At 45.4% G+C, this 24,365-nt stretch overlaps 1 protein-coding gene across 2 annotated transcripts in view; it reads left to right on the top strand.

Annotated features, from left to right (window-relative positions):
• Nucleotides 1-24,365, top strand: part of LOC123995273 (kelch-like protein 29) — a 291,135-nt gene that overhangs the window by 139,935 nt on the left and 126,835 nt on the right. For both annotated transcript variants that reach the window (XM_046298771.1, XM_046298772.1), the window contains one exon: nucleotides 9,117-9,410. In XM_046298771.1, coding sequence (XP_046154727.1) covers nucleotides 9,117-9,410 — 294 coding nt within the window. The remainder of the gene's footprint in view (nucleotides 1-9,116; nucleotides 9,411-24,365) is intronic.

The raw sequence follows: 24,365 nt of genomic DNA, 5'->3' as shown, positions 1-24,365 counted from the left end.
GGCTTTTTTATGGTGGTTTTGGAGCAGTGGCTTCTTCCTTGCTGAGCGGCCTTTCAGGTTATGTCGATATAGGACTTATTTTACTGTGGATAAAGATACTTTTGTACCTGTTTCCTTCAGCACTTCACAAGGTCATTTGCTGTGGTTCTGGGATCCATTTGCACTTTTTGCACCAAAGTACGTTCATCTCTCAGAGACAGAACACGTCTCCTTCCTGAGCGGTATGACGGCTGCATGGTCCCATGGTGTTTATACTTGCGTACTATTGTTTATGCAGATGAATGTGGTACCTTCAGGTGTTTGGAAATTGCTCCCAAGGATGAACCAGACTTGTGGAAGTCTTGGCTGATTTCTTTTGATTTTCCCATGATGTCAAGCAAAGAGGCACTGCGTTTGAAGGTAGGCCTTGAAATACATCCACAGGTACACCTTCAATTGACTCAAATTATGTCAATTAGCCTATCAGAAGCTTCTAAAGACATGACATAATTTACTGGATTTTTCCAAGCTGTTTAAAGGCACAGTCAACTTAGTGTATAAAATCTTCTGTCCCACTGGAATTGTGATACAGTGAATTATAAGTGAAATAATCTGTCTGTAAACAATTGTTGGAAAAATGACTTGTGTCATGCACAAAGTAGATGTCCTAACCGACTTGCCAAAACTAAAGTTTGTTAACAATAAATTTGTGGAGTGGTTGAAAAATGAGTTTTAATGACTCCAAGCTAAGTGTATGTAAACTTCCGACTTCAACTTTGATGGAAACAAAACAGGAGAAAGACAAAAAGTTAATACCATCTTCTTTAATTCAAGAAGGTCTATATTTACACTACCGTTCAAAAGTTTGGGGTCACTTAGAAATGGATCAGAAATACAATGTTAATATTATAAATGACTATTGTAGCTAAAACAGCAGATTTTTTTTAAATTGAAAGAATCTTCCTGTGGAACACAGGACTGATGGTTGCTGATAATGGACCTCTGTACGCCTATGTAGATATTCCATTAAAAACCAACCGTTTCCAGCTAACAACAGTTATTTACAACATTAACCATGTCTGCACTGTAATTCTGATCAATTTTATGTAATTTTAATGGACAAATAATGTGCTTTTCTTTCAAAAACAAGGACATTTCTAAGTGACCCCAAACTTTTGAACGGGAGTGTATATTCCCATGAAACTGAGATCAAATGATATATATACAGATGCAGTTTAGATATTTCACTGGTAAACCATGAAGAATTATCATTCACCATTGACAGTGATGGATGGCCTGTTTTGAAATGAGGTTTGAGGGTATTAAACATGGAAGGAAAAAAAATCTTGAGACAATATGTGTGGGCATTGGCTGACGTTGCAGTTGGAAGATGCATTTGATGCACATTCTATATATTTGTCAGTACAAATGTTGATTGAGAAATGATGTCATTGATCTGCTCTCCCGCACCTAGTAGGAATGGTGTGCCATTTGCACCACACAAGGACAGGGCTGGGGATGAATGGCTTGAGCTCTACTAGAATGTAGAGAGGACACCAATATATGTTCCTACTCAAAGGCCATTGATTTGCTAGGACGTTGGCACAAGGAAGTCTGTTTTCCTGGGCTAAATCTGAAACTCATTTGACTCTCGCTGTGGCTCTGCAGGAATTACGTTCAATTCCATCCTTCCCTGGTTATTTGTTTGTGTGTTTGTTCAACGACTGTGAGTTGTCATGTCGTGATGGTTGTGTATCTGGCCTGATGATGTTTATCTAGGACTCTTAGTCTCCTGCGTCTCGACGTGGTTGGTTGGAATCCCAGTGAGACGCTAATGAGTCGTTTGAATCTTACCAAGAGCTCAGATTAATGTGATCCTGGGGAGTGGCTAACGCTGAGAACTATTCTAAACAATACGCTGGTTGTCACGGTAGCAGGAGGTCTTTCTTCATCTCTGCTACTGGCTACTTGAGATGTAGGCCCTCCTCCCCTCCATCTGTCCATACATCCATCCCTCCATCTCTCTCTTGCTTAGCTGCGTAGTGCCAGCCTCCTCTCTGCTGTCTTGTATGTATTTTTCTTCTGGCACATCAATCCTGGCCTTTAGAGGGAAAGCTAAATATAACTCACCAGCCTGTATGTACTGGCAGAGGTGTACTGTGTGTGGGGGGGGTGTATCAGCCATCCAACACCTTTTTATCAGTAAATCAGTCTTCCTTGGTGTGGAACCAAGCTTGGCGAAGACTAATTAAGAGACTTTTGCGTGTGTGTGTTTGCGATGTTGGCATGTGTGTCTAGCCCTGGGGTATTTTCTGAATGAACAGTTTCTACCATGATTTAAATCTCAGTTTGAATATATATTTTGGCCTGGAGGATCTGTCAGCACGTTCACCACTGTATGTGTGAGTGTGTGTTTGCTTACATCTCTTAGGAGACCTCACTTTCAGTAAAGTATTGTCTTTTTAAAGTTACCAGACTGACAAATCAACTCCATCCATCCGGGAAAAGCACTGCTGTCCAAATCAAGCGCACTTCAAAAAGGGCGATACAGAAATCCCCTACCTCTCCAGAAATCCCCTACCTCTCCAGAAATCCCCTTCCTCTCCAGAATCTCCTACCTCTCCAGAAATCTCCTACCTCTTCAGAAATCTCCTACCTCAGAGAAATCTCCTACCTCTCCAGAAATCCCCTACCTCTCCAGAAATCCCCTTCCTCTCCAGAAATCCCCTAAATCTCCAGAATCCCCTACCTCCCCAGAAATCTCCTACATCCCCAGAAATCTCCTTCCTCTCCAGAAATCTCCTACCTCTCCAGAAATCCCCTTCCTCTCCAGAAATCTCCTACCTCTCCAGAAATCTCCTTCCTCTCCAGAAATCCCCTACCTCCCCAGAAATCTCCTACGTCTCCAGAAATCTCCTTCCTCTCCAGAAATCCCCTTCCTCTCCAGAAATCTCCTACCTCTCCAGAAATCTCCTACCTCTCCAGAAATCTCCTACCTCTCCAGAAATCTCCTTCCTCTCCAGAAATCCCCTTCCTCTCCAGAAATCTCCTACCTCTCCAGAAATCTCCTACCTCTCCAGAAATCTCCTACCTCTCCAGAAATCTCCTTCCTCTCCAGAAATCTCCTACCTCTCCAGAAATCTCCTTCCTCTCCAGAAATCTCCTACCTCTCCAGAAATCTCCTACCTCTCCAGAAATCTCCTTCCTCTCCAGAAATCCCCTTCCTCTCCAGAAATCTCCTACCTCTCCAGAAATCTCCTTCCTCTCCAGAAATCTCCTACCTCTCCAGAAATCCCCTTCCTCTCCAGAAATCTCCTTCCTCTCCAGAAATCTCCTACCTCTCCAGAAATCTCCTTCCTCTCCAGAAATCTCCTACCTCTCCAGAAATCCCCTTCCTCTCCAGAAATCTCCTACCTCTCCAGAAATCTCCTTCCTCTCCAGAAATCCCCTTCCTCTCCAGAAATCCCCTTCCTCTCCAGAAATCCATTAGTGTAGTATAATAATAGAGAGTGAAGAGGAGAGGTGGTGTGACTGGTGCTATGTTTCTGCTGCTGCCTGCCTGGCTGGCCTGGTCTATCTGTGGGTCTATAGCTTTTAACACACTGGCACCCATTGGATATGGATCCTCTTCTCAGGGGAGGAATCTATACACCAACTGAAGTGTGTTGTGTGTGTCTATATGATGTTTCATTGTTCTGAGACAGTAAACATCACACAAGCCTGCATACCTCCCTCTCTCTCCCTTGCTCTCTTCCTCTCCACGCTCTGTCCATCGGTTCTGCTTCGTCTTTCCGTATGTCTGTCCACGGCTCTATATTCCCTTATGGCTTTGTTAACTCTACTCAAATACGCACACACACACACTCTCTCTCCTCTGCCTCAGAGTGAAATACTCTCTAGTTGTAGAGTGCTCTGTCTTACCACTGTACCTGAAAGATAACTCTTATTTAAACTAATCACACTCCTGCTACTCACCTCTCACTCCAAGTTGTCCACACACACACACACACACACACACACACACACACACACACACACACACACACACACACACACACACACACACACACACACACACACACACACACACACACACACACACACACACACACACACACACACACACACACACACACACACACACACACACACACACACACACACACACCAGCATCCCAATCCTCCGTCTCTCAAATGCACACGTAGGCTACCCGGGTGCAATTACGTTTGTGTCACATCAGCAACGTGAGAATAGCTTTTTGGTACGAAAGGAGTCAAACGCCCAACAAACTAGTTTCTACTTAAAATCCCCACATGACGATGCTGCAGGCAGTCAGGCAGGCAGTTGTGTGCTGATTTTCTCTCACTCTCTATCACATACACTCTCTCCCTCCCTCCCTACACCCCCTCCTTCCCTCCCTCCCTACACCCCCTCCCTCCCTCTCTCCCTACACTCTCTCCCTCCCTCCCTACACCCCCTCCCTCCCTCTCTCCCTACACCCCCTTCCTCCCTCCCTCCCTACAGTCTCTCCCTCCCTCCCTACACCCCCTCCCAACCTCTCTCACCCCTCTGTGGGTTGAGACAGTAAAGGGAACGTGCTGTTCCGGTGGCTGTTGTTCAGAGCTTGAGCTGTGGGTTTGATTTCCACATCAGATGTGTTCAAATCGCTTTGGAGATATATATTTCTTATAAACATTGATGGCTCTAGCTAAGGTAAAGTCCTTTCCTCTGACTTTATGTTCAGGCTTGACTCAGCCTGCTCTGTATAAGGATGGGGAAGGGCATTGGCTTGTTACGTTCATTTAGTGTAAAATCCATCCTTTGTTGTAAACCCAAGGCACAGTCAAGGCAGTAATTTTGCAATAAAAATGGTGTTTATTAGCAAACCTTCATCCGATGCTGTATTAAATGATCACTGCTAAGTGTACAGAGAGAGTTACGTTTTTTACTATTCTGTTTTTATTTCACCTTTATTTAAGCAGGTCGGCCAGTTGAGAACAAAAACAACACAGAGTTACACGTGGAATAAACAATCGTATAGTCAATAACACAATATAAATATGTGTATACAGTGTGTACACTATAATGGGAAAAGGTTCTTATTTAAGATCCAGGCCATGTAGTGTTTGTTACTAGTTTGTTTCTGGTCCACAGGTGTGTGTAGTTTTCAGCACCTTACGGCAGTAGGCAGGCAGGAACATACAATGTATCTTATCTTCTTCCCACATCAGATGTGACAGACAGTTATGCCAGTCATGGTGCTGTTACCAACACACACACACACACCGCAAGCACAAACACACACCATCATGAGATGAAGATTGCGTGTGATAGGATCAGACTGCCACATTGACATTACCTGAGGCCAGTAGCTAGAGACTTACTGGAACATTAGCTGAGGCCAGTAGCTAGAGGTTTACTGGAACATTAGCTGAGGCCAGTAGCTGGAGACTTACTGGAACATTAGCTGAGACCTGAGGCCAGTAGCTAGAGACTTACTGGAACATTAGCTAAGACCTGAGGCCAGTAGCTAGAGACTTACTGGAACATTAGCTGAGACCTGAGGCCAGTAGCTGGAGACTTACTGGAACATTAGCTGAGGCCTGAGGCCAGTAGCTGGAGACTTGGGACATTAGCTGAGACCTGAGGCCAGTAGCTAGAGACTTACTGGAGCATTAGCTGAGGCCAGTAGCTAGAGTTTTACTGGAACATTAGCTGAGACCTGAGGCCAGTAGCTAGAGACTTACTGGAACATTAGCTGAGACCTGAGGCCAGTAGCTAGAGACTTACTGGAACATTAGCTGAGGCCAGTAGCTAGAGACTTACTGGAACATTAGCTGAGACCTGAGGCCAATAGCTGGAGACTTACTGGAACATTAGCTGAGGCCTGAGGCCAGTAGCTGGAGACTTACTGGAACATTAGCTGAGACCTGAGACCAGTAGCTGGAGACTTACTGGAACATTAGCTGAGGCCTGAGGCCAGTAGCTAGAGACTTACTGGAGCATTCAATGAGGCCAGTAGCTAGAGGTTTACTGGAACATTAGCTGAGACCAGTAGCTGGAGGTTTACTGGAACATTAGCTGAGACCTGAGGCCAGTAGCTGGAGACTTACTGGAACATTAGCGGAGACCTGAGGCCAGTAGCTAGAGACTTACTGGAACATTAGCTGAGACCTGAGGCCAGTAGCTGGAGACTTACTGGAACATTAGCTGAGGCCAGTAGCTGGAGACTTACTGGAACATTAGCTGAGGCCTGAGGCCAGTAGCTGGAGACTTGGAACATTAGCTGAGACCTGAGACCAGTAGCTGGAGACTTACTGGAACATTAGCTGAGACCTGAGGCCAGTAGCTGGAGACTTACTGGAACATTAGCGGAGACCTGAGGCCAGTAGCTGGAGACTTACTGGAACATTAGCTGAGACCTGAGACCAGTAGCTGGAGGTTTACTGGAACATTAGCTGAGACCTGAGGCCAGTAGCTGGAGACTTACTGGAACATTAGCGGAGACCTGAGGCCAGTAGCTGGAGACTTACTGGAACATAAGCTGAGACCTGAGGCCAGTAGCTGGAGACTTACTGGAACATTAGCGGAGACCTGAGGCCAGTAGCTAGAGACTTACTGGAACATTAGCTGAGACCTGAGGCCAGTAGCTTGAGACTTACTGGAACATTAGCTGAGGCCAGTAGCTGGAGACTTACTGGAACATTAGCTGAGGCCTGAGGCCAGTAGCTGGAGACTTGGAACATTAGCTGAGACCTGAGACCAGTAGCTGGAGACTTACTGGAACATTAGCTGAGGCCTGAGGCCAGTAGCTAGAGACTTACTGGAGCATTCGATGTGGCCAGTAGCTAGAGGTTTACTGGAACATTAGCTGAGACCAGTAGCTGGAGGTTTACTGGAACATAAGCTGAGACCTGAGGCCAGTAGCTGGAGACTTGGAACATTAGCTGAGACCTGAGGCCAGTAGCTGGAGACTTACTGGAACATTAGCTGAGACCTGAGGCCAGTAGCTGGAGACTTACTGGAACATTAGCGGAGACCTGAGGCCAGTAGCTGGAGACTTACTGGAACATTAGCTGAGGCCAGTAGCTGGAGACTTACTGGAACATTAGCTGAGACCTGAGGCCAGTAGCTGGAGACTTACTGGAACATTAGCTGAGGCCAGTAGCTGGAGACTTACTGGAACATTAGCTGAGACCTGAGGCCAGTAGCTGGAGTCTTACTGGAACATTAGCTGAGACCTGAGGCCAGTAGCTGGAGACTTGGAACATTAGCTGAGACCTGAGGCCAGTAGCTGGAGACTTACTGGAACATTAGCTTTTAGCTCAGCTACTAACACACTAGTCTTGGGTTGGAGCTTTTGGATATGAACCTGGGTTCCCCAAATGTCTGTCCCAATACCGATCCTAAATAGATCTGTTGTATACAGATCTGCTGTATAGAGATTGGTTGGCTATTACTCCACTGGAGTGAGGTTTGGAACTGAGAGGTTATTACAAGTACCATTACTCAGAAGCACCATGGAATAACTGCTTATGTATGTGCGATAATATGCCATGCTTATGTTGACATTGTGAAAGAGCCCACTGCAGTGAAGCTGTGGAAAAAAGTATTCTCCTGCTGTTTCTGACGTTCTGACTATTGTCTCTGTGTCTATGTGTCTATGTGTGTGTGTCTGTCTGTGTGTGTGTGTGTGTGTGTGTGTGTGTGTGTGTGTGTGTGTGTGTGTGTGTGTGTGTGTGTGTGTGTGTGTGTGTGTGTGTGTGTGTGTGTGTGTGTGTGTGTGTGTGTGTGTGTGTGTGTGTGTGTGTGTGTGTGTGTGTGTGTGTGTGTGTGTGTGTGTGTGTGTGTGTGTGTGTGTGTGTCTCTGTGTCTCTGTGTCTGTGTGTCTGTGTGTCTGTGTGTCTGTGTCTCTGTGTGTGTTTTGACCTGGAGGTGGACAGTAATGTACCTATAGCTAAATAGATGGTCACAGCTCAGACTGATAGTGCTGTGGTCCCCCAATGGCCCTGTTTACAACACACACACTTCAAGGCATTCCTTCCTGCGACAGAGACCACTGGGCAGAAGAAAGGCTTGTCATTCTCTGTGATTCTATTTTTAAAGACCACCAGTACATTTTCATGGAATATCCTTGACTCCGTGTTGTGTGCTAGTGTATGTGAGAAAGAGCCTGTATTCATAACTGCTCTTATCAAGGCCCAGAACGACATCTCATTCCTTTGATGAGGAGAGTACACTACACTACACACCCGTCTGACTTACTTCACAGGCCAGATACAGTAGACATCACTGATTGCTGATCTCATACACAGTGACATACCAGCCTATGGTACAGAATACTGTTCGTCATTCCAGCCTACGGCAGCATCGCCCTATCCATCACACTCTGTCATCCTCATAAAAGAGGAAACTAGTCATGATATTCAATGGTATTACTATTGAGTTAGCTGGCTATTACAGTATAGAGAAACAAGTTAGTAGTGAGTTTTTTTAGCCACAAGGCAATTCAGTGATGACCTCCAGGTCAAGCTATAGCCATAGCTATTCTCAAGACGATATGGAAAATAATCATGTATTGTCTGGCTTGGCCAATGGCTTCATTTTTGTACTTTTATTTAATTGAAGGCAACAACATATCCATGGTAACCAAACCCAATTAGTCTATTTAAGGAGTGTGTGTTTCCAGTTGTTTTATTGATCCTGTTAATTTCTGTTCTGTCTGTTATCATCTCGTTAAGACCTGGGCCTGCAGCTGTTAGTCAGATGGGAAACAGTGGAAATGTTACTGCAGGAGCGTTCACGCCTCATTTTAGTCATTTAGTCATTTAGCAGACGCTCTTATCCAGAGCGACTTACAGGAGCAATTAGGGGTAACTGCCTTGCTCAAGGGCACATTGACAGATGTTTCACCTTGTCGGCTCAGGGATTCAAACCAGCAACCTTTCGGTTACTGGCGCAACACTCTTAACCACTAGGCTATCTGCCGACTCTGAAGTGGCACGTTATTGTGACTCAGATTTTAATCTACACAATATCGGGCCAGGATATCAGTAACAGACTGATCAGCTGAAATAATAATAATAACTTTAATAATAACAATTCCACTCCCCCCTGTCATCATCTCCTCTGAAAGGCAGAGGAAGTGATGTCCGGTCACCACAATCGCTTCGAGAGGGAGTACCGGGGGACACCGTGGGAGAGGCGGGACATCGTCCGTTCGGCCGGCCTCCTTAATGGAGCGGGAGCCAATAACTGCTGCGCCGCCGCTGTCGGCAATGGAAACAACCGGCCGGGACTCCTCCCACTGCCCGTCATCCCCTCCCTCCTGCCCACCCCAGTTACGGTTGCTGTGACGACGTCGAGTGGTGGTGACATGGTCATCAAGCGTCAAGGAGGGGTCACGATCGCTGTTGCTGGTTCTGCCAAGGTAAGAACACACAGCTCCTCTTTCTCTCCAAACCATTTACCTCCCTCCTCATTATACACTGTTTCCACTCTCTAACCATTCTCTCTACACAGCTCCTCTTTCTCTCCAAACCATTTACCTCCCTCCTCATTATACACTGTTTCCACTCTCTAACCATTCTCTCTACACAGCTCCTCTTTCTCCCCAAACCATTTACCTCCCTCCTCATTATACACTGTTTCCACTCTCTAACCATTCTCTCTACACAGCTCCTCTTTCTCTCCAAACCATTTACCTCCCTCCTCATTATACACTGTTTCCACTCTCTAACCATTCTCTCTACACAGCTCCTCTTTCTCCCCAAACCATTTACCTCCCTTGTCATTATACACTGTTTCCACTCTCTAACCATTCTCTCTACACAGCTCCTCTTTCTCTCCAAACCATTTACCTCCCTCCTCATTATACACTGTTTCCACTCTCTAACCATTCTCTCTACACAGCTCCTCTTTCTCCCCAAACCATTTACCTCCCTCCTCATTATACACTGTTTCCACTCTCTAACCATTCTCTCTACACAGCTCCTCTTTCTCTCCAAACCATTTACCTCCCTCCTCATTATACACTGTTTCCACTCTCTAACCATTCTCTCTACACAGCTCCTCTTTCTCTCCAAACCATTTACCTCCCTCCTCATTATACACTGTTTCCACTCTCTAACCATTCTCTCTACACAGCTCCTCTTTCTCCCCAAACCATTTACCTCCCTCCTCATTATACACTGTTTCCACTCTCTAACCATTCTCTCTACACAGCTCCTCTTTCTCTCCAAACCATTTACCTCCCTCCTCATTATACACTGTTTCCACTCTCTAACCATTCTCTCTACACAGCTCCTCTTTCTCTCCAAACCATTTACCTCCCTCCTCATTATACACTGTTTCCACTCTCTAACCATTCTCTCTACACAGCTCCTCTTTCTCTCCAAACCATTTACCTCCCTCCTCATTAAGGTAGCCATGATGGCCAGATTGGGAATTTAACCAGGACACCAGGGTTACCACCCCTACTCATACAATAAGTACCATAGAATCTTTAGCGACCACAGAGATTCAGGACACACGTTTAAAAAGAAAGACGGCCCCTTACACAGGGCAATGTCCCCAATCACTGACCTGGGTCATTGGGATATTTTTTATAGACTAGAGGAAAGAGTGCCTCCTACTGGCCCTCCATCACCACTTCCAGCAGCATCTGGTCTCCCATTCAGGACCAACCCTGCTTAGCTTCAGAGGTAAGCCAGCAGTGGGGTCTCTCTCTCATCCCCATCTCGCTCTGCCAAATGGCTGGCTTGTTCCCTCTTTCTTCCTCCCTAATTTTCTCCTCTCGTTATGTAAATGACCTGCTGCAGCAGTTGAGATGTGGCCAAGCCATAGCTGCTTAAGGATCTCTCAGCTTGGACAGAGTTTTCAGGCATGTGATTATCCATATTTGGATACACTAAAAACGTTGATGACCATTTTGCTGCTAGCGCTTTTTATTATATTCATCAGAACTGGGAATCTGAAAAAGTTATAAGCCCTAGTACCACTTTGAGATCTGAGCTCTTAAGTTGACTTTCAATCAGTGACTGGTGTTTTCTCTTCTCTCCTCTTCTCTCCAAGGAGTTATCTAGCCAGCTCTGAGAGAAGAAGCTTCACCAAACCAAGTTAGAAAGCTCAGCCTTATTCCTTGTACTGGCTCTGCTAGCTCAACCACTGTTCATCTTCCTCCAACTCCACAGGCCCTGGGCTTGTCTGCACCTCTCTCAACCTCATATCACCCTGTTACCATCAGGTTTCTGTTTTCTCTTCCCCCCTCTCTCTCTCTCTCTCTCTCTCTCTCTCTCTCTCTCTCTCTCTCTCGCTCTCTCTCTCCCTCTCGCTCTCTCTCTTGCTCTCTCTCTCTCTCTCTCTCTCTCCTTTCTATTTTTTTTCTCTCTCTCTCTCCCTCTCACTCTCTCTTGCTCTCTTTCTCTCTCTTTCTCTCTCTTTCTCTCTCCTTTCTGTTTTTCCTCTCTCTCTCTCTCTCTCTCTCTCTCTCTCTCTCTCTCTCTCTCTCTCTCTCTCTCTCTCTCTCTCTCTCTCTCTCCTTTCTATTTTTCTCTCTCTCTCTCTCTCTCTCTCTCTCTCTCTCTCTCTCTCTCTCTCTCTCTCTCTCTCTCTCTCTCTCTCTCTCTCTCTCTCGCTCTCTCTCTCTCTCCTTTCTATGTTTCCTCTTTCTCTTCTTTCTCTCTCTCCTTCCTCCTATTTTCTTTCTCCCCCTTCTCTCTCTCTCCAACTCCCTCTATCCTCTACCAAGCAGTAGTGGTACACAAGGCTGCAGTAATTTAGCATCATTAGGTGGCTGAGTGAACTCTCTGACCACAGAAATGGTAAATGTTAAATCTCCTCCGGCAACCAAGCGGCCTGCTTTTTGTCGGCTGAATAATGACATTATATCTGGAACAGAAGTCTCAGCATCCACCGTCTCCCACCATGGCTATTGTCATCAGTCAATGGCTGCCACAGTGATTAGGACCACTCCGTATGGCTTCCATATATTTAACATATAGCGTCAGTAGCATGGCTGGTCTGGGATGTGAGTGTCAGATACATGGAAGGGTGGGTGCAGGGGGGGGGGCTTACCTTTCTCCTCTGTGTTGTCTTTGTCACTTCTTTGTAACCCTGGCATACTGTAGCTGAATAGAGAATAGAAGCATTCAATAGGCTGTCGCTGTGTGTGTGTGCGCGTGCTAGTCTCCTCCACATCACAGGGTGTCCGCCACACAATGCACAGGCAGCACAACATCTGGCCCACGGGCCTGTGGGCTGGGTGTGCTTGCATGCATGTCTTAGTGTGAGTCTGTGGCCCTGTGGGCTTTACTATTGAGTGTGTGTACAGTTTGTATTTTTGCATATACTTGGACAGTGTATGAGTACTTGTGTGCATAAATGTTTCATGTTTTATCTTTTCCAACGCCTGCGTCTGTGTACACATATAAATCCTTGGCTGTTGACGCCACTACGCTAGTTCTGTTTTCAGGTGATGAATAATGTGTAAAGGCACTCACTGGGTCGTTGTGGTTATACTCAGAGAGAAAGCAGCGTGGCAATCAGGGTTTATTTATGGTCAGGGACAGATTAAAACAGGCCATTCGCTTACATAGATTAATCAAGTAATTACCCAGAACAAGAGAGGAGGACAATGTATCCTGATTTGTAAAGGGGGTATTGGCTTGTGGCTAGAAATAATATTAATCAACAGATTTTTCAGAATGTTTTTTTAAATCATAACGTTATTTGGTATCATTTTTTATCAGAATGTGATTTGGTATTTGTACGGGTGTTATCAGGTTTAAGGCAAGGTGATGTTGAATGGATACGTTTCATCTTTCGATGCTAAAATTAATATTCCAGAGAAATATCCTCCTCATGGTTGGTTAGATCTCCCATTGTTACATGCTGTGTAATTGGGAATCTAGAAGTCTAATGCCCTAGTTTCACAGGCCAATTCCCTGTTTCCTGTTTAATACTTTTCACCTCTTCAGCTCCTCGATATAAAATCTACATCTCTACTGGTTTTCTGTTAACTTCTACTGGTCTTGTATTCCATCTCTACTGGTTTTCCGTTAACTTCTACTGGTCTTGTATTCCATCTCTACTGGTTTTCCGTTAACTTCTACTGGTCTTGTATTCCATCTCTACTGGTTTTCCGTTAACTTCTACTGGTCTTGTATTCCATCTCTACTGGTTTTCCGTTAACTTCTACTGGTCTTGTATTCCATCTCTACTGGGTTTTCCGTTAACTTCTACTGGTCTTGTATTCCATCTCTACTGGTTTTCCGTTAACTTCTACTGGTCTTGTATTCCATCTCTACTGGTTTTCCGTTAACTTCTACTGGTCTTGTATTCCATCTCTACTGGTTTTCTGTTAACTTCTACTGGTCTTGTATTCCATCTCTACTGGTTTTCTGTTTCATCTCTACTGGTTTTCTGTTAACTTCTACTGGTCTTGTATTCCATCTCTACTGGTTTTCTGTTAACTTCTACTGGTCTTGTATTCCATCTCTACTGGTTTTCTGTTAACTTCTACTGGTCTTGTATTCCATCTCTACTGGTTTTCTGTTAACTTCTACTGGTCTTGTATTCCATCTCTACTGGTTTTCTGTTTCATCTCTACTGGTTTTCTGTTAACTTCTACTGGTCTTGTATTCCATCTCTACTGGTTTTCTGTTAACTTCTACTGGTCTTGTATTCCATCTCTACTGGTTTTCTGTTAACTTCTACTGGTCTTGTATTCCATCTCTACTGGTTTTCTGTTAACTTCTACTGGTCTTGTATTCCGTTTCTACTGGTTTTCTGTTTCATCTCCACTGGTTTTCTGTTAACTTCTACTGGTCTTGTATTCCGTTTCTACTGGTTTTCTGTTTCATCTCCACTGGTTTTCTGTTAACTTCTACTGGTCTTGTATTCCATCTCTACTGGTTTTCTGTTTCATCTCCACTGGTTTTCTGTTAACTTCTACTGGTCTTGTATTCCATCTCTACTGGTTTTCTGTTAACTTCTACTGGTCTTGTATTCCGTTTCTACTGGTTTTCTGTTTCATCTCCACTGGTTTTCTGTTAACTTCTACTGGTCTTGTATTCCGTTTCTACTGGTTTTCTGTTTCATCTCCACTGGTTTTGTATTCCATCTCTACTGGTTTTCTGTTTCATCTCCACTGGTTTTCTGTTAACTTCTACTGGTCTTGTATTCCATCTCTACTGGTTTTCTGTTAACTTCTACTGGTCTTGTATTCCATCTCTACTGGTTTTCTGTTTCATCTCTACTGGTTTTCTGTTAACTTCTACTGGTCTTGTATTCCATCTCTACTGGTTTTCTGTTAACTTCTACTGGTCTTGTATTCCATCTCTACTGGTTTTCTGTTTCATCTCTACTGGTTTTCTGTTACTGGTCTTGTATTCCATCTCTACTGGTTTTCTGTTAACTTCTACTGGTCTTGTATTCCATCTCTACTGGTTTTCTGTTTCATCTCTACTGGTTTTCTGTTAACTTCTACTGGTCTTGTATTCCATCTCTACTGGTTTTCTGTTTCATCTCTACTGGTTTTCTGTTAACTTCTACTGGTCTTGTATTCCGTTTCTACTGGTGTTCTGTTTCATCTCTACTGGTTTTCTGTTAACTTCTACTGGTCTTGTATTCCGTTTCTACTGGTTTTCTGTTTCATCTCTACTGGTTTTCTGTTAACTTCTACTGGTCTTGTATTCCATCTCTACTGGTTTTTTGTTAACTTCTACTGGTCTTGTATTCCATCTCTACTGGTTTTCTGTTAACTTCTACTGGTCTTGTATTCAATCTCTACTGTTTTTTTGTTCACAAAGATAGTTAGAACATGGCTATAAAGGCAGTGGTATTATTGTTGTAGAATTAATAGTCCTATAATTGATTGTATGATATACAGCACCCACACAGTATAATATACATGATTTCTCTCAGTCAAGTTTACAGTATGTAATTAGTGGTAGACAGACACACAAGTAATACTTTTGCAGTATTGCCAAGTCTCTTTAAAATAATACACTGATACATAATATAAATGCAACAATTGAAAAGATTTTACTGAGTTACAGTTCATATAAGGAAATCAGTCAATTGAAATAAATTCATTAATTTAATATGGATTTAATATGACTGGCAATACAGATATGCATCTGTTGGTTATAGATATCTTTTTTTAAAGTAGGGGCATGGATCAGAAAACCAGTCAGTATCTGGTGTGACCACCATTTGCCTCATGCAGCGTAACACATCTCCTTCGCATAGAGTTGATCAGGCTGTTGATTGTGGCCTGTAGAATGTTGTCCCACTCCTCTTCAATGGCTGTGAAAAGTTGATGGATATTGGCGGGAACTGAAACACGCTGTCGTACACATCGATCTAGAGCATCCCAAACATACTCAATGGGTGACATGTCTGGTGAGTATGCAGGCCATGGAAGAACTGGGACATCTTCAGTTTCCAGTTATGTACAGATCCTTGCGACATGGGTCTGTGCATTATCATGCTGAAACATGAGGTGATGGCTGCGGATGAATGGCACGACAATGGGCCTCAGGTTCTCGTCACGGTATCTCTGTAACTCTGTGCATTCAAATTGCCATCAATAAAATGGAATTGTGTTTAGTTTTCCGTAGCTTATGCCTGCCCATATCATAACCCCACCGCCACCATGGGGCACTCTGTTCACAACGTTGACATCAGCAAACCACTCGCCCACACAACACCATAAAAACTGTCTGCCATCTGCCTGGTACAGTTGAATCCATGATTAATCCATGGAGAGCACACTTCTCCAGTGTGCCAGTGTCATTGAAGGTGAGCGTTCGCCCACTGAAGTTGTTTATGACGCTGAACTGCAGTCAGGTCAAGACCCTGGTGAGAATGACGAGCACGCTGATGAGCTTCCCTGAGACTGTTTCTGAGAGTTTGTGCAGAAATACTTTGTTTGGACAAACCCGCTGATTCAGGTGGCTGGTCTGACGATCCCACAGGTGAAGAAGCTGGATGTGGAGGTCTTGGGCTGGTGATTACATGTGGTCTGCGGTTGTGAGGCCGGTTGGACATACTGCCAAATTCTCTAAAACAACGTTGGTAGAGAAATTAACATTAAATTCTCTGGCAACAGCACTGGAGGACTTTCCTGCAGTCAGCATGCCAATTGCACAGTCCCTCAAATCTGGAGACATCTGTGTCATTGTGTTGTGTGACAAAACTGCACCTTATTGTCCTCAGTGCAAGGTGCACCAGTGTAATGATCAGGCCTTTTAATCAACCTCTTGATATGCCACACCTGTCAGGTGGATGGATTATCTTGGCAAGTGAGAGAGGCTCACTAACAGGGATGTAAACACATTTGGACCAATACTTTACATGTTGTGTTTATATTTTTGTTCAGTGTACATATTAAATCTAAACATAACATCTTGGTTTATATAGAGGTTATATTTAATGTAAACTAACCAGCCAAATGTATAATGTGGAATGTGCAGTGTATAATGTTATATTTCATTTTCAGTTGCAGAAGCATGACTAGAAAGTAATCCAGCTACAGCATAGCCCAGACAATGTGAGCCCTTTAATTGGCCTAGTGTCCTTGGTTCCTCCTCACACAGTGGTAGATTAGTGCTAGCTGCCCTTGTCTATCGTTGATTGTCGGCAGGGCAGGTTGGGTACTTCAGTGCAGGGAGCAACAGACATGCTATCTACAACACAGCAGGAGGCCACTGCCTCTCCCTGACACTGCTCGTCAACAAGGAAAGAAAGTTCACAATAACCCACTTATTCTCCACCATAATGGCTGTTTTAAGACGTTCACACACATCCACTGTATGGCTACCTCCCTAGATTGTTCTGTTTTAAAAAGCATGAGAACCTGTAGTGTGTTAGCAACACTCACCACAACAAACAAGGCTCGAATCCACAATATCATAGTTGAGACCTGGACAGGGGTAGTTGGAATCCACAATATCATAGTAGAGACCTGGACAGGGGTAGTTGGAATCCACAATATCATAGTAGAGACCTGGACAGGGGTAGTTGGAATCCACAATATCATAGTAGAGACCTGGACAGGGGTAGTTGGAATCAACAATATCACAGTTGAGACCTGGACAGGGGTAGTTGGAATCCGCAATATCACAGTTGAGACCTGGACAGGGGTAGTTGAAATCCACAATATCATAGTAGAGACCTGGACAGGGGTAGGTGGAATCCACAATATCATAGTAGAGACCTGGACAGGGGCAGTTGGAATCCACAATATCATAGTAGAGACCTGGACAGGGGTAGGTGGAATCCACAATATCATAGTAGAGACCTGGACAGGGGTAGTTGGAATCCGCAATATCACAGTTGAGACCTGGACATGGGTAGTTGGAATCCACAATATCATAGTAGAGACCTGGACATGGGTAGTTGGAATCCGCAATATCACAGTTGAGACCTGGACAGGGGTAGTTGGAATCCACAATATCACAGTTGAGACCTGGACAGGGGTAGTTGGAATCCGCAATATCACAGTTGAGACCTGGACAGGGGTAGTTGGAATCCACAATATCATAGTAGAGGCCTGGACATGGGTAGTTGTAATCCGCAATATCACAGTTGAGACCTGGACAGGGGTAGTTGGAATCCACAATATCATAGTAGAGACCTGGACAGGGGTAGTTGGAATTCGCAATATCACAGTTGAGACCTGGACAGGGGTAGTTGGAATCCACAATATCATAGTAGAGACCTGGACAGGGGTAGTTGGAATCTGCAATATCACAGTTGAGACCTGGACAGGGGTAGTTGGAATCCACAATATCATAGTAGAGACCTGGACATGGGTAGTTGGAATCCGCAATATCACAGTTGAGACCTGGACAGGGGTAGTTGGAATCCGCAATATCACAGTTGAGACCTGGACAGGGGTAGTTGGAATCCTCAATATCACAGTTGAGACCTGGACAGGGGTAGTTGGAATCCACAATATCATAGTAGAGACCTGGACATGGGTAGTTGGAATCCGCAATATCACAGTTGAGACCTGGACAGGGGTAGTTGGAATCCGCAATATCACAGTTGAGACCTGGACAGGGGTAGTTGGAATCCACAATATCATAGTAGAGACCTGGACAGGGGTAGGTGGAATCCACAATATCATAGTAGAGACCTGGACAGGGGTAGTTGGAATCCACAATATCATAGTAGAGACCTGGACAGGGGTAGTTGGAATCCGCAATATCATAGTAGAGACCTGGACAGGGGTAGTTGGAATCCGCAATATCACAGTTGAGACCTGGACAGGGGTAGTTGGAATCCACAATATCATAGTAGAGACCTGGACAGGGGTAGTTGGAATCCGCAATATCATAGTAGAGACCTGGACAGGGGTAGTTGGAATCCGCAATATCACAGTTGAGACCTGGACAGGGGTAGTTGGAATCAACAATATCATAGTAGAGACCTGGACAGGGGTAGTTGGAATCAACAATATCATAGTAGAGACCTGGACAGGGGTAGTTGGAATCAACAATATCATAGTAGAGACCTGGACAGGGGTAGTTGGAATCCACAATATCATAGTAGAGACCTGGACAGGGGTAGTTGGAATCCACAATATCATAGTAGAGACCTGGACAGGGGTAGTTGGAATCCACAATATCATAGTAGAGACCTGGACAGGGGTAGTTGGAATCCACAATATCATAGTAGAGACCTGGACAGGGGTACTTGGAATCCACAATATCATAGTAGAGACCTGGACAGGGGTAGTTGGAATCCGCAATATCATAGTAGAGACCTGGACAGGGGTAGTTGGAATCCGCAATATCACAGTTGAGACCTGGACAGGGGTAGTTGGAATCCGCAATATCACAGTTGAGACCTGGACAGGGGTAGTTGGAATCCACAATATCATAGTAGAGACCTGGACATGGGTAGTTGGAATCCGCAATATCACAGTTGAGACCTGGACAGGGGTAGTTGGAATCCGCAATATCACAGTTGAGACCTGGACAGGGGTAGTTGGAATCCACAATATCATAGTAGAGACCTGGACAGGGGTAGGTGGAATCCACAATATCATAGTAGAGACCTGGACAGGGGTAGTTGGAATCCACAATATCATAGTAGAGACCTGGACAGGGGTAGTTGGAATCCGCAATATCATAGTAGAGACCTGGACAGGGGTAGTTGGAATCCGCAATATCACAGTTGAGACCTGGACAGGGGTAGTTGGAATCCACAATATCATAGTAGAGACCTGGACAGGGGTAGTTGGAATCCGCAATATCATAGTAGAGACCTGGACAGGGGTAGTTGGAATCCGCAATATCACAGTTGAGACCTGGACAGGGGTAGTTGGAATCAACAATATCATAGTAGAGACCTGGACAGGGGTAGTTGGAATCAACAATATCATAGTAGAGACCTGGACAGGGGTAGTTGGAATCCACAATATCATAGTAGAGACCTGGACAGGGGTAGTTGGAATCCACAATATCATAGTAGAGACCTGGACAGGGGTAGTTGGAATCCACAATATCATAGTAGAGACCTGGACAGGGGTAGTTGGAATCCACAATATCATAGTACAGACCTGGACAGGGGTAGTCGGAATGCAGAAAAAGGTCAAAACACACAATAGGAGATTTGTTGTTATATAGTACTAGTTTCCGAAGGTAAATTGAAAGCAGTACTCTGTATTGCCTTTGAAGTGAACACATCAGAGTCCTTGACAGTGGCTGGCAGATGTATCATAATATATACCCTGCCTGTCTCAATACACAGGTAGGAAAAACATACAGAAAACCAGCCAATAAAAACATATGAATGATAAAATCACAGCATATTTGAGGCTATGGCAAGCGCGGTGAGAGATTTTTCTTTTTTGAAAAGTATGATAACCTTGCCGTGAAATGTATTGAATGTGAGATTACATTTTTAAAAGACGCACACTGGGAAAGCTGGTAGATGGAGAGAGAGAGGATAAGGGGAAAGAGGGAGCGAGAGAGAGAGAGAGAGAGAGAGAGAGAGAGAGAGAGAGAGAGAGAGAGAGAGAGAGAGAGAGAGAGAGAGAGAGGGAGAGAGAGAGAGGATAAGGGGAAAGAGGGAGCGAGAGAGAGAGAGGAGAGAGAGAGAGGATAAGGGGAAAGAGGGAGCGAGAGAGAGAGAGAGAGAGGATAAGGGGAAAGAGGGAGCGAGAGAGAGAGAGAGAGAGGATAAGGGGAAAGAGGGAGCGAGAGAGAGAGAGAGGATAAGGGGAAAGAGGGAGCGAGAGAGAGAGAGAGAGGATAAGGGGAAAGAGGGAGCGAGAGAGAGAGAGAGAGAGGATAAGGGGAAAGAGGGAGCGAGAGAGAGAGAGGATAAGGGGAAAGAGGGAGCGAAGAGAGAGAGAGAGAGAGGATAAGGGGAAAGAGGGAGCGAGAGAGAGAGAGAGAGAGAGAGAGGATAAGGGGAAAGAGGGAGCGAGAGAGAGAGAGAGAGAGAGAGAGGATAAGGGGAAAGAGGGAGCGAGAGAGAGAGAGAGAGAGAGAGAGAGAGAGAGAGAGAGAGAGAGAGAGAGAGAGAGAGGAGAGAGAGGATAAGGGGAAAGAGGGAGAGAGAGGATAAGGGGAAAGAGGGAGCGAGCGAGAGAGAGAGAGGATAAGGGGAAGGAGGGAGCGAGAGAGAGAGAGGATAAGGGGAAAGAGGGAGCGAGAGAGAGAGAGAGAGAGAGAGAGGATAAGGGGAAAGAGGGAGCGAGAGAGAGAGAGAGAGAGAGAGGATAAGGGGAAAGAGGGAGCGAGAGAGAGAGAGAGAGAGAGAGAGGATAAGGGGAAAGAGGGAGCGAGAGAGAGAGAGAGAGGATAAGGGGAAAGAGGGAGCGATAGAGAGAGAGGATAAGGGGAAAGAGGGAGCGAGAGAGAGGATAAGAGGAAAGAGGGAGCGAGAGAGAGAATAAGGGGAAAGAGGGAGCGAGAGAGAGAGAGAGGATAAGGGGAAAGAGGGAGCGAGAGAGAGAGAGAGAGAGGATAAGGGGAAAGAGGGAGCGAGAGAGAGAGAGAGAGAGAGAGGATAAGGGGAAAGAGGGAGCGAGAGAGAGAATAAGGGGAAAGCTGGTAGACGGAGAGAGAGAGAGAGGATAAGTGGAAAGCCGGTAGACGGAGAGAGAGAGGATAAGGGGAAAGAGGGAGCGAGAGAGAGGATAAGGGGAAAGAGGGAGCGAGAGAGAGAATAAGGGGAAAGAGGGAGCGAGAGAGAGAGAGAGAGAGGATAAGGGGAAAGGGGGAGCGAGAGAGAGAGAGAGGATAAGGGGAAATAGGGAGCGAGAGAGAGAGAGAGAGAGAGAGGATAAGGGGAAAGAGGGAGCGAGAGAGAGAATAAGGGGAAAGCTGGTAGACGGAGAGAGAGAGAGAGAGAGGATAAGGATAAGTGAGAAAGAGGATAAGGGGAAAGAGGGAGGGAGCGGAGAGAGAGAGGATAAGGGGAAAGAGGGAGCAGAGAGAGAGAGAGAGGATAAGGATAAGGGAGAAGAGAGGAGGATAAGGGGAAAGAGGGAGAGAGAGAGGATAAGGGGAAAGCTGGTAGACGGAGAGAGAGAGAGAGAGAGGATAAGTGGAAAGCCGGTAGACGGAGAGAGAGAGGATAAGGGGAAAGAGGGAGGGAGCGAGAGAGAGAGAGAGGATAAGGGGAAAGAGGGAGCGAGACAGGAACAGCTTCTGAATTAGGCTCGAATAAAAAAGGAAATCCACATCACTATTTCAGTCAAAAGCTGGAAGATCTAGTGTGGATAAGATGAAACTCTGCATCTCTAAAGGAGACAGTCTCACCACGACGTGATTAAATAGAAACCAGCTTCCCTAGGAAAACTAAACAGCCGTTCCACGTAGGAAGATCTAGTGATTCACGGCTTACAGAAATATTTTCATACAGCTCCTAACTACCTCGCATGCAGCTTTGATCAATTCTATCTTTAATGTCACTGTTTGTTTTTGGATGTTTGAATAGTAATTGTTGGTTTATCATTGTGAAAGTCACTATACTATTAGAGGATTACTTGTATTATTGTGACCTTTATTCATCCTTAGATACTGTTTAAAACGGCATTTTTTGTTATTGAACGTATTGGGGGGCGGCTGTCTCTAATTGTGGCTGAATATATCTGAACTGTACAGGCGCTTCTCCAAAACCAAACGATAAACTTTTGTATTCACAAACCTTATTTTCAAATTTGGAAAAACTGATGGTACCTTCAATTCTTATCAAAGCTTCTCCTCCAGCGGTAATTACAAAACAACTAGCTGAACCAAAGCATGTTGAAAGCACAATGTATCAGGAATGTCTGCTTTTGACTATCCTGGGAAATGTGCAGTGTGGATGGTGTAAGGGTTTTCTTCTGGTGAAAGAGAGTCAGACCAAAATGCGGCTGTTGCGATCCATGTTTAATGAAACAAAGTAAACATGAATCAAATACAAAAACGTACCACGAAAACCGAAACAGCCTAATAATGGTGCAAAGTAACACAGAGACAGTAACAAGAACAATCACCCACAAAACCCAACACCAAACAGGCTACCTAAATATGGTTCCCAATCAGAGACAATGACGAACACCTGCCTCTGATTGAGAACCATATCAGGCCAAACATAGAACTAGACAAACTAGACATGTAACATAGAATGCCCACTCAGCTCACACCCTGACCAACCAAAACATAGAAACATACAAAGCAAACTATGGTCAGGGTGTGACAGATAGGCTGTAGTCTTTACATTTCTGTTGATGTTACATTATTACTGGTCCTGTTAAGGTCACAGTTTTCTTTGGCAATTGAAGTTCTCACACTTTTCATACCAGTAAAGCATGTTAAATTGAATAAACTGTATTTCACAGGACACAGTATGGCCATTTCTGTAGGAAATGTACAGCCTCTTAATCTCTCTCTGGGATAAATGTTACAACTCTCTGTGGAGTACTGTTCTTTACATTTCATTAATCAGACCTCATGCCTTGTCAGCTGATCACCCCCATTGCTAACATTCAGATTTGCAATTGGTGGAAGAAAGCGAAATCAGTCGCATCTCTCTCTAATAGGGAGAGACAGAGAAAGAGCAGGGAGGGTGAGAGGGAGCTCATTGTTTAAAACACATCGCTACCGCTGCTGCTAGCTGGGTGACCTTGTAAGCCTAAATATGGTAAAAAATTACCTTCTCTCTCTCTTCTCCCCCTCTCTCTCTTCTCTCACCCCCTCTCTCTCTCCTCTCACCCCCTCTCTTCTCTCTCTCCCTCTCTCTTCTCTCTCCCCCTCTCTCTCTTCTCTTTCTCCCCCTCTCGCTCTCTTCTCACTCTTCTCTCTTCCCTCCCCCTCCCTCTTCTCTTGCTCTCTTCTCTCTCCCCCTCTCTCTTTTCTCCCCCTTCTCTCGCTCTCTTCTCACTCTTCTCCCCCTCTCGCTCTCTTCTCACTCTTCTCCCCCTCTTGCTCTCTTCTCCCCCTCTCCCTCTCCCCCTCTCTTCTTCTTGCTCTCTTCTCTCTCCCCCCTCTCTCTTCTCCCCCTCTCGCTTCTCTTCTCCCCCTCTCTCCTCTCTCCCCCTCTCTCTCTTCTCCCCCTCTCTCTCTTCTCCCCCTCTCGCTCTCTTCTTCACTCCCCCTCTCGCTCTCTTCTCTCTCCCCCTCTCTCTCTTCTCTCGCTCTCTTCTCTCTCCTCCCTCCTCTCTCTCTTCTCCCCTCTCGCTCTCTTTCTTCTCCCCCTCTCGCTCTCTCTTCTCTCTCTTCTCCCCCTCTTGCTCTCTTCTCTCTTCTCTCCCCTCTCTTCTCTCTCCCCCTCTCTCTCTTCTCTCGCTCTCTTCTCTCTCCCCCCCCCTCTCTCTCTTCTCCCCCTCTCGCTCTCTTCTCTCTCTCCCCCTCTCGCTCTCTCTCTCCCCCTCTCTCTCTTCTCCCCCTCTCTCTCTTCTCCCCCTCTCGCTCTCTTCTCTCACTCCCCCTCTCTCGCTCTCTTCTCTCTCCCCTCTCTCTCTTCTCGCCCCTCTCGCTCTCTTATCTCTCTTCTCCCCCCTCTCTTCTCTCTCCCCCCTCTCTTCTCACTCTTCTCTCGCTCTCTCTCTTCTCTCTCCCCCTCTCTCTCTTCTCCCCCTCTCGCTCTCTTCTCTTCTCCCCCTCTCTCTCTTCTCCCCCTCTCGCTCTCTTATCTCTCTTCTCTCCCCTCCCCCTCTTCTCTCTCCCCCTCTCTCTTCTCTCGCTCTCTTCTCTCTCCCCCTCTCTCTCTTCTCCCCCTCTCGCTCTCTTCTCTCTCTCTTCTCGCTCCCCTCTCTTCTCTCTCTCTTCCCCCTCTCTCTCTTCTCTCACTCCCCCTCTCTTCTCTCTCCCCCTCTCTCTCTTCTCCCCCTCTCGCTCTCTTATCTCTCTTCTCCCCCCCCTCTCTTCTCTCTCCC

The sequence above is a fragment of the Oncorhynchus gorbuscha genome, linkage group LG14 (assembly GCF_021184085.1).
Source record: "Oncorhynchus gorbuscha isolate QuinsamMale2020 ecotype Even-year linkage group LG14, OgorEven_v1.0, whole genome shotgun sequence".
NCBI classification, from domain to species: domain Eukaryota; kingdom Metazoa; phylum Chordata; class Actinopteri; order Salmoniformes; family Salmonidae; genus Oncorhynchus; species Oncorhynchus gorbuscha.
This window is presented reverse-complemented; position numbering and strand designations above follow the sequence as displayed.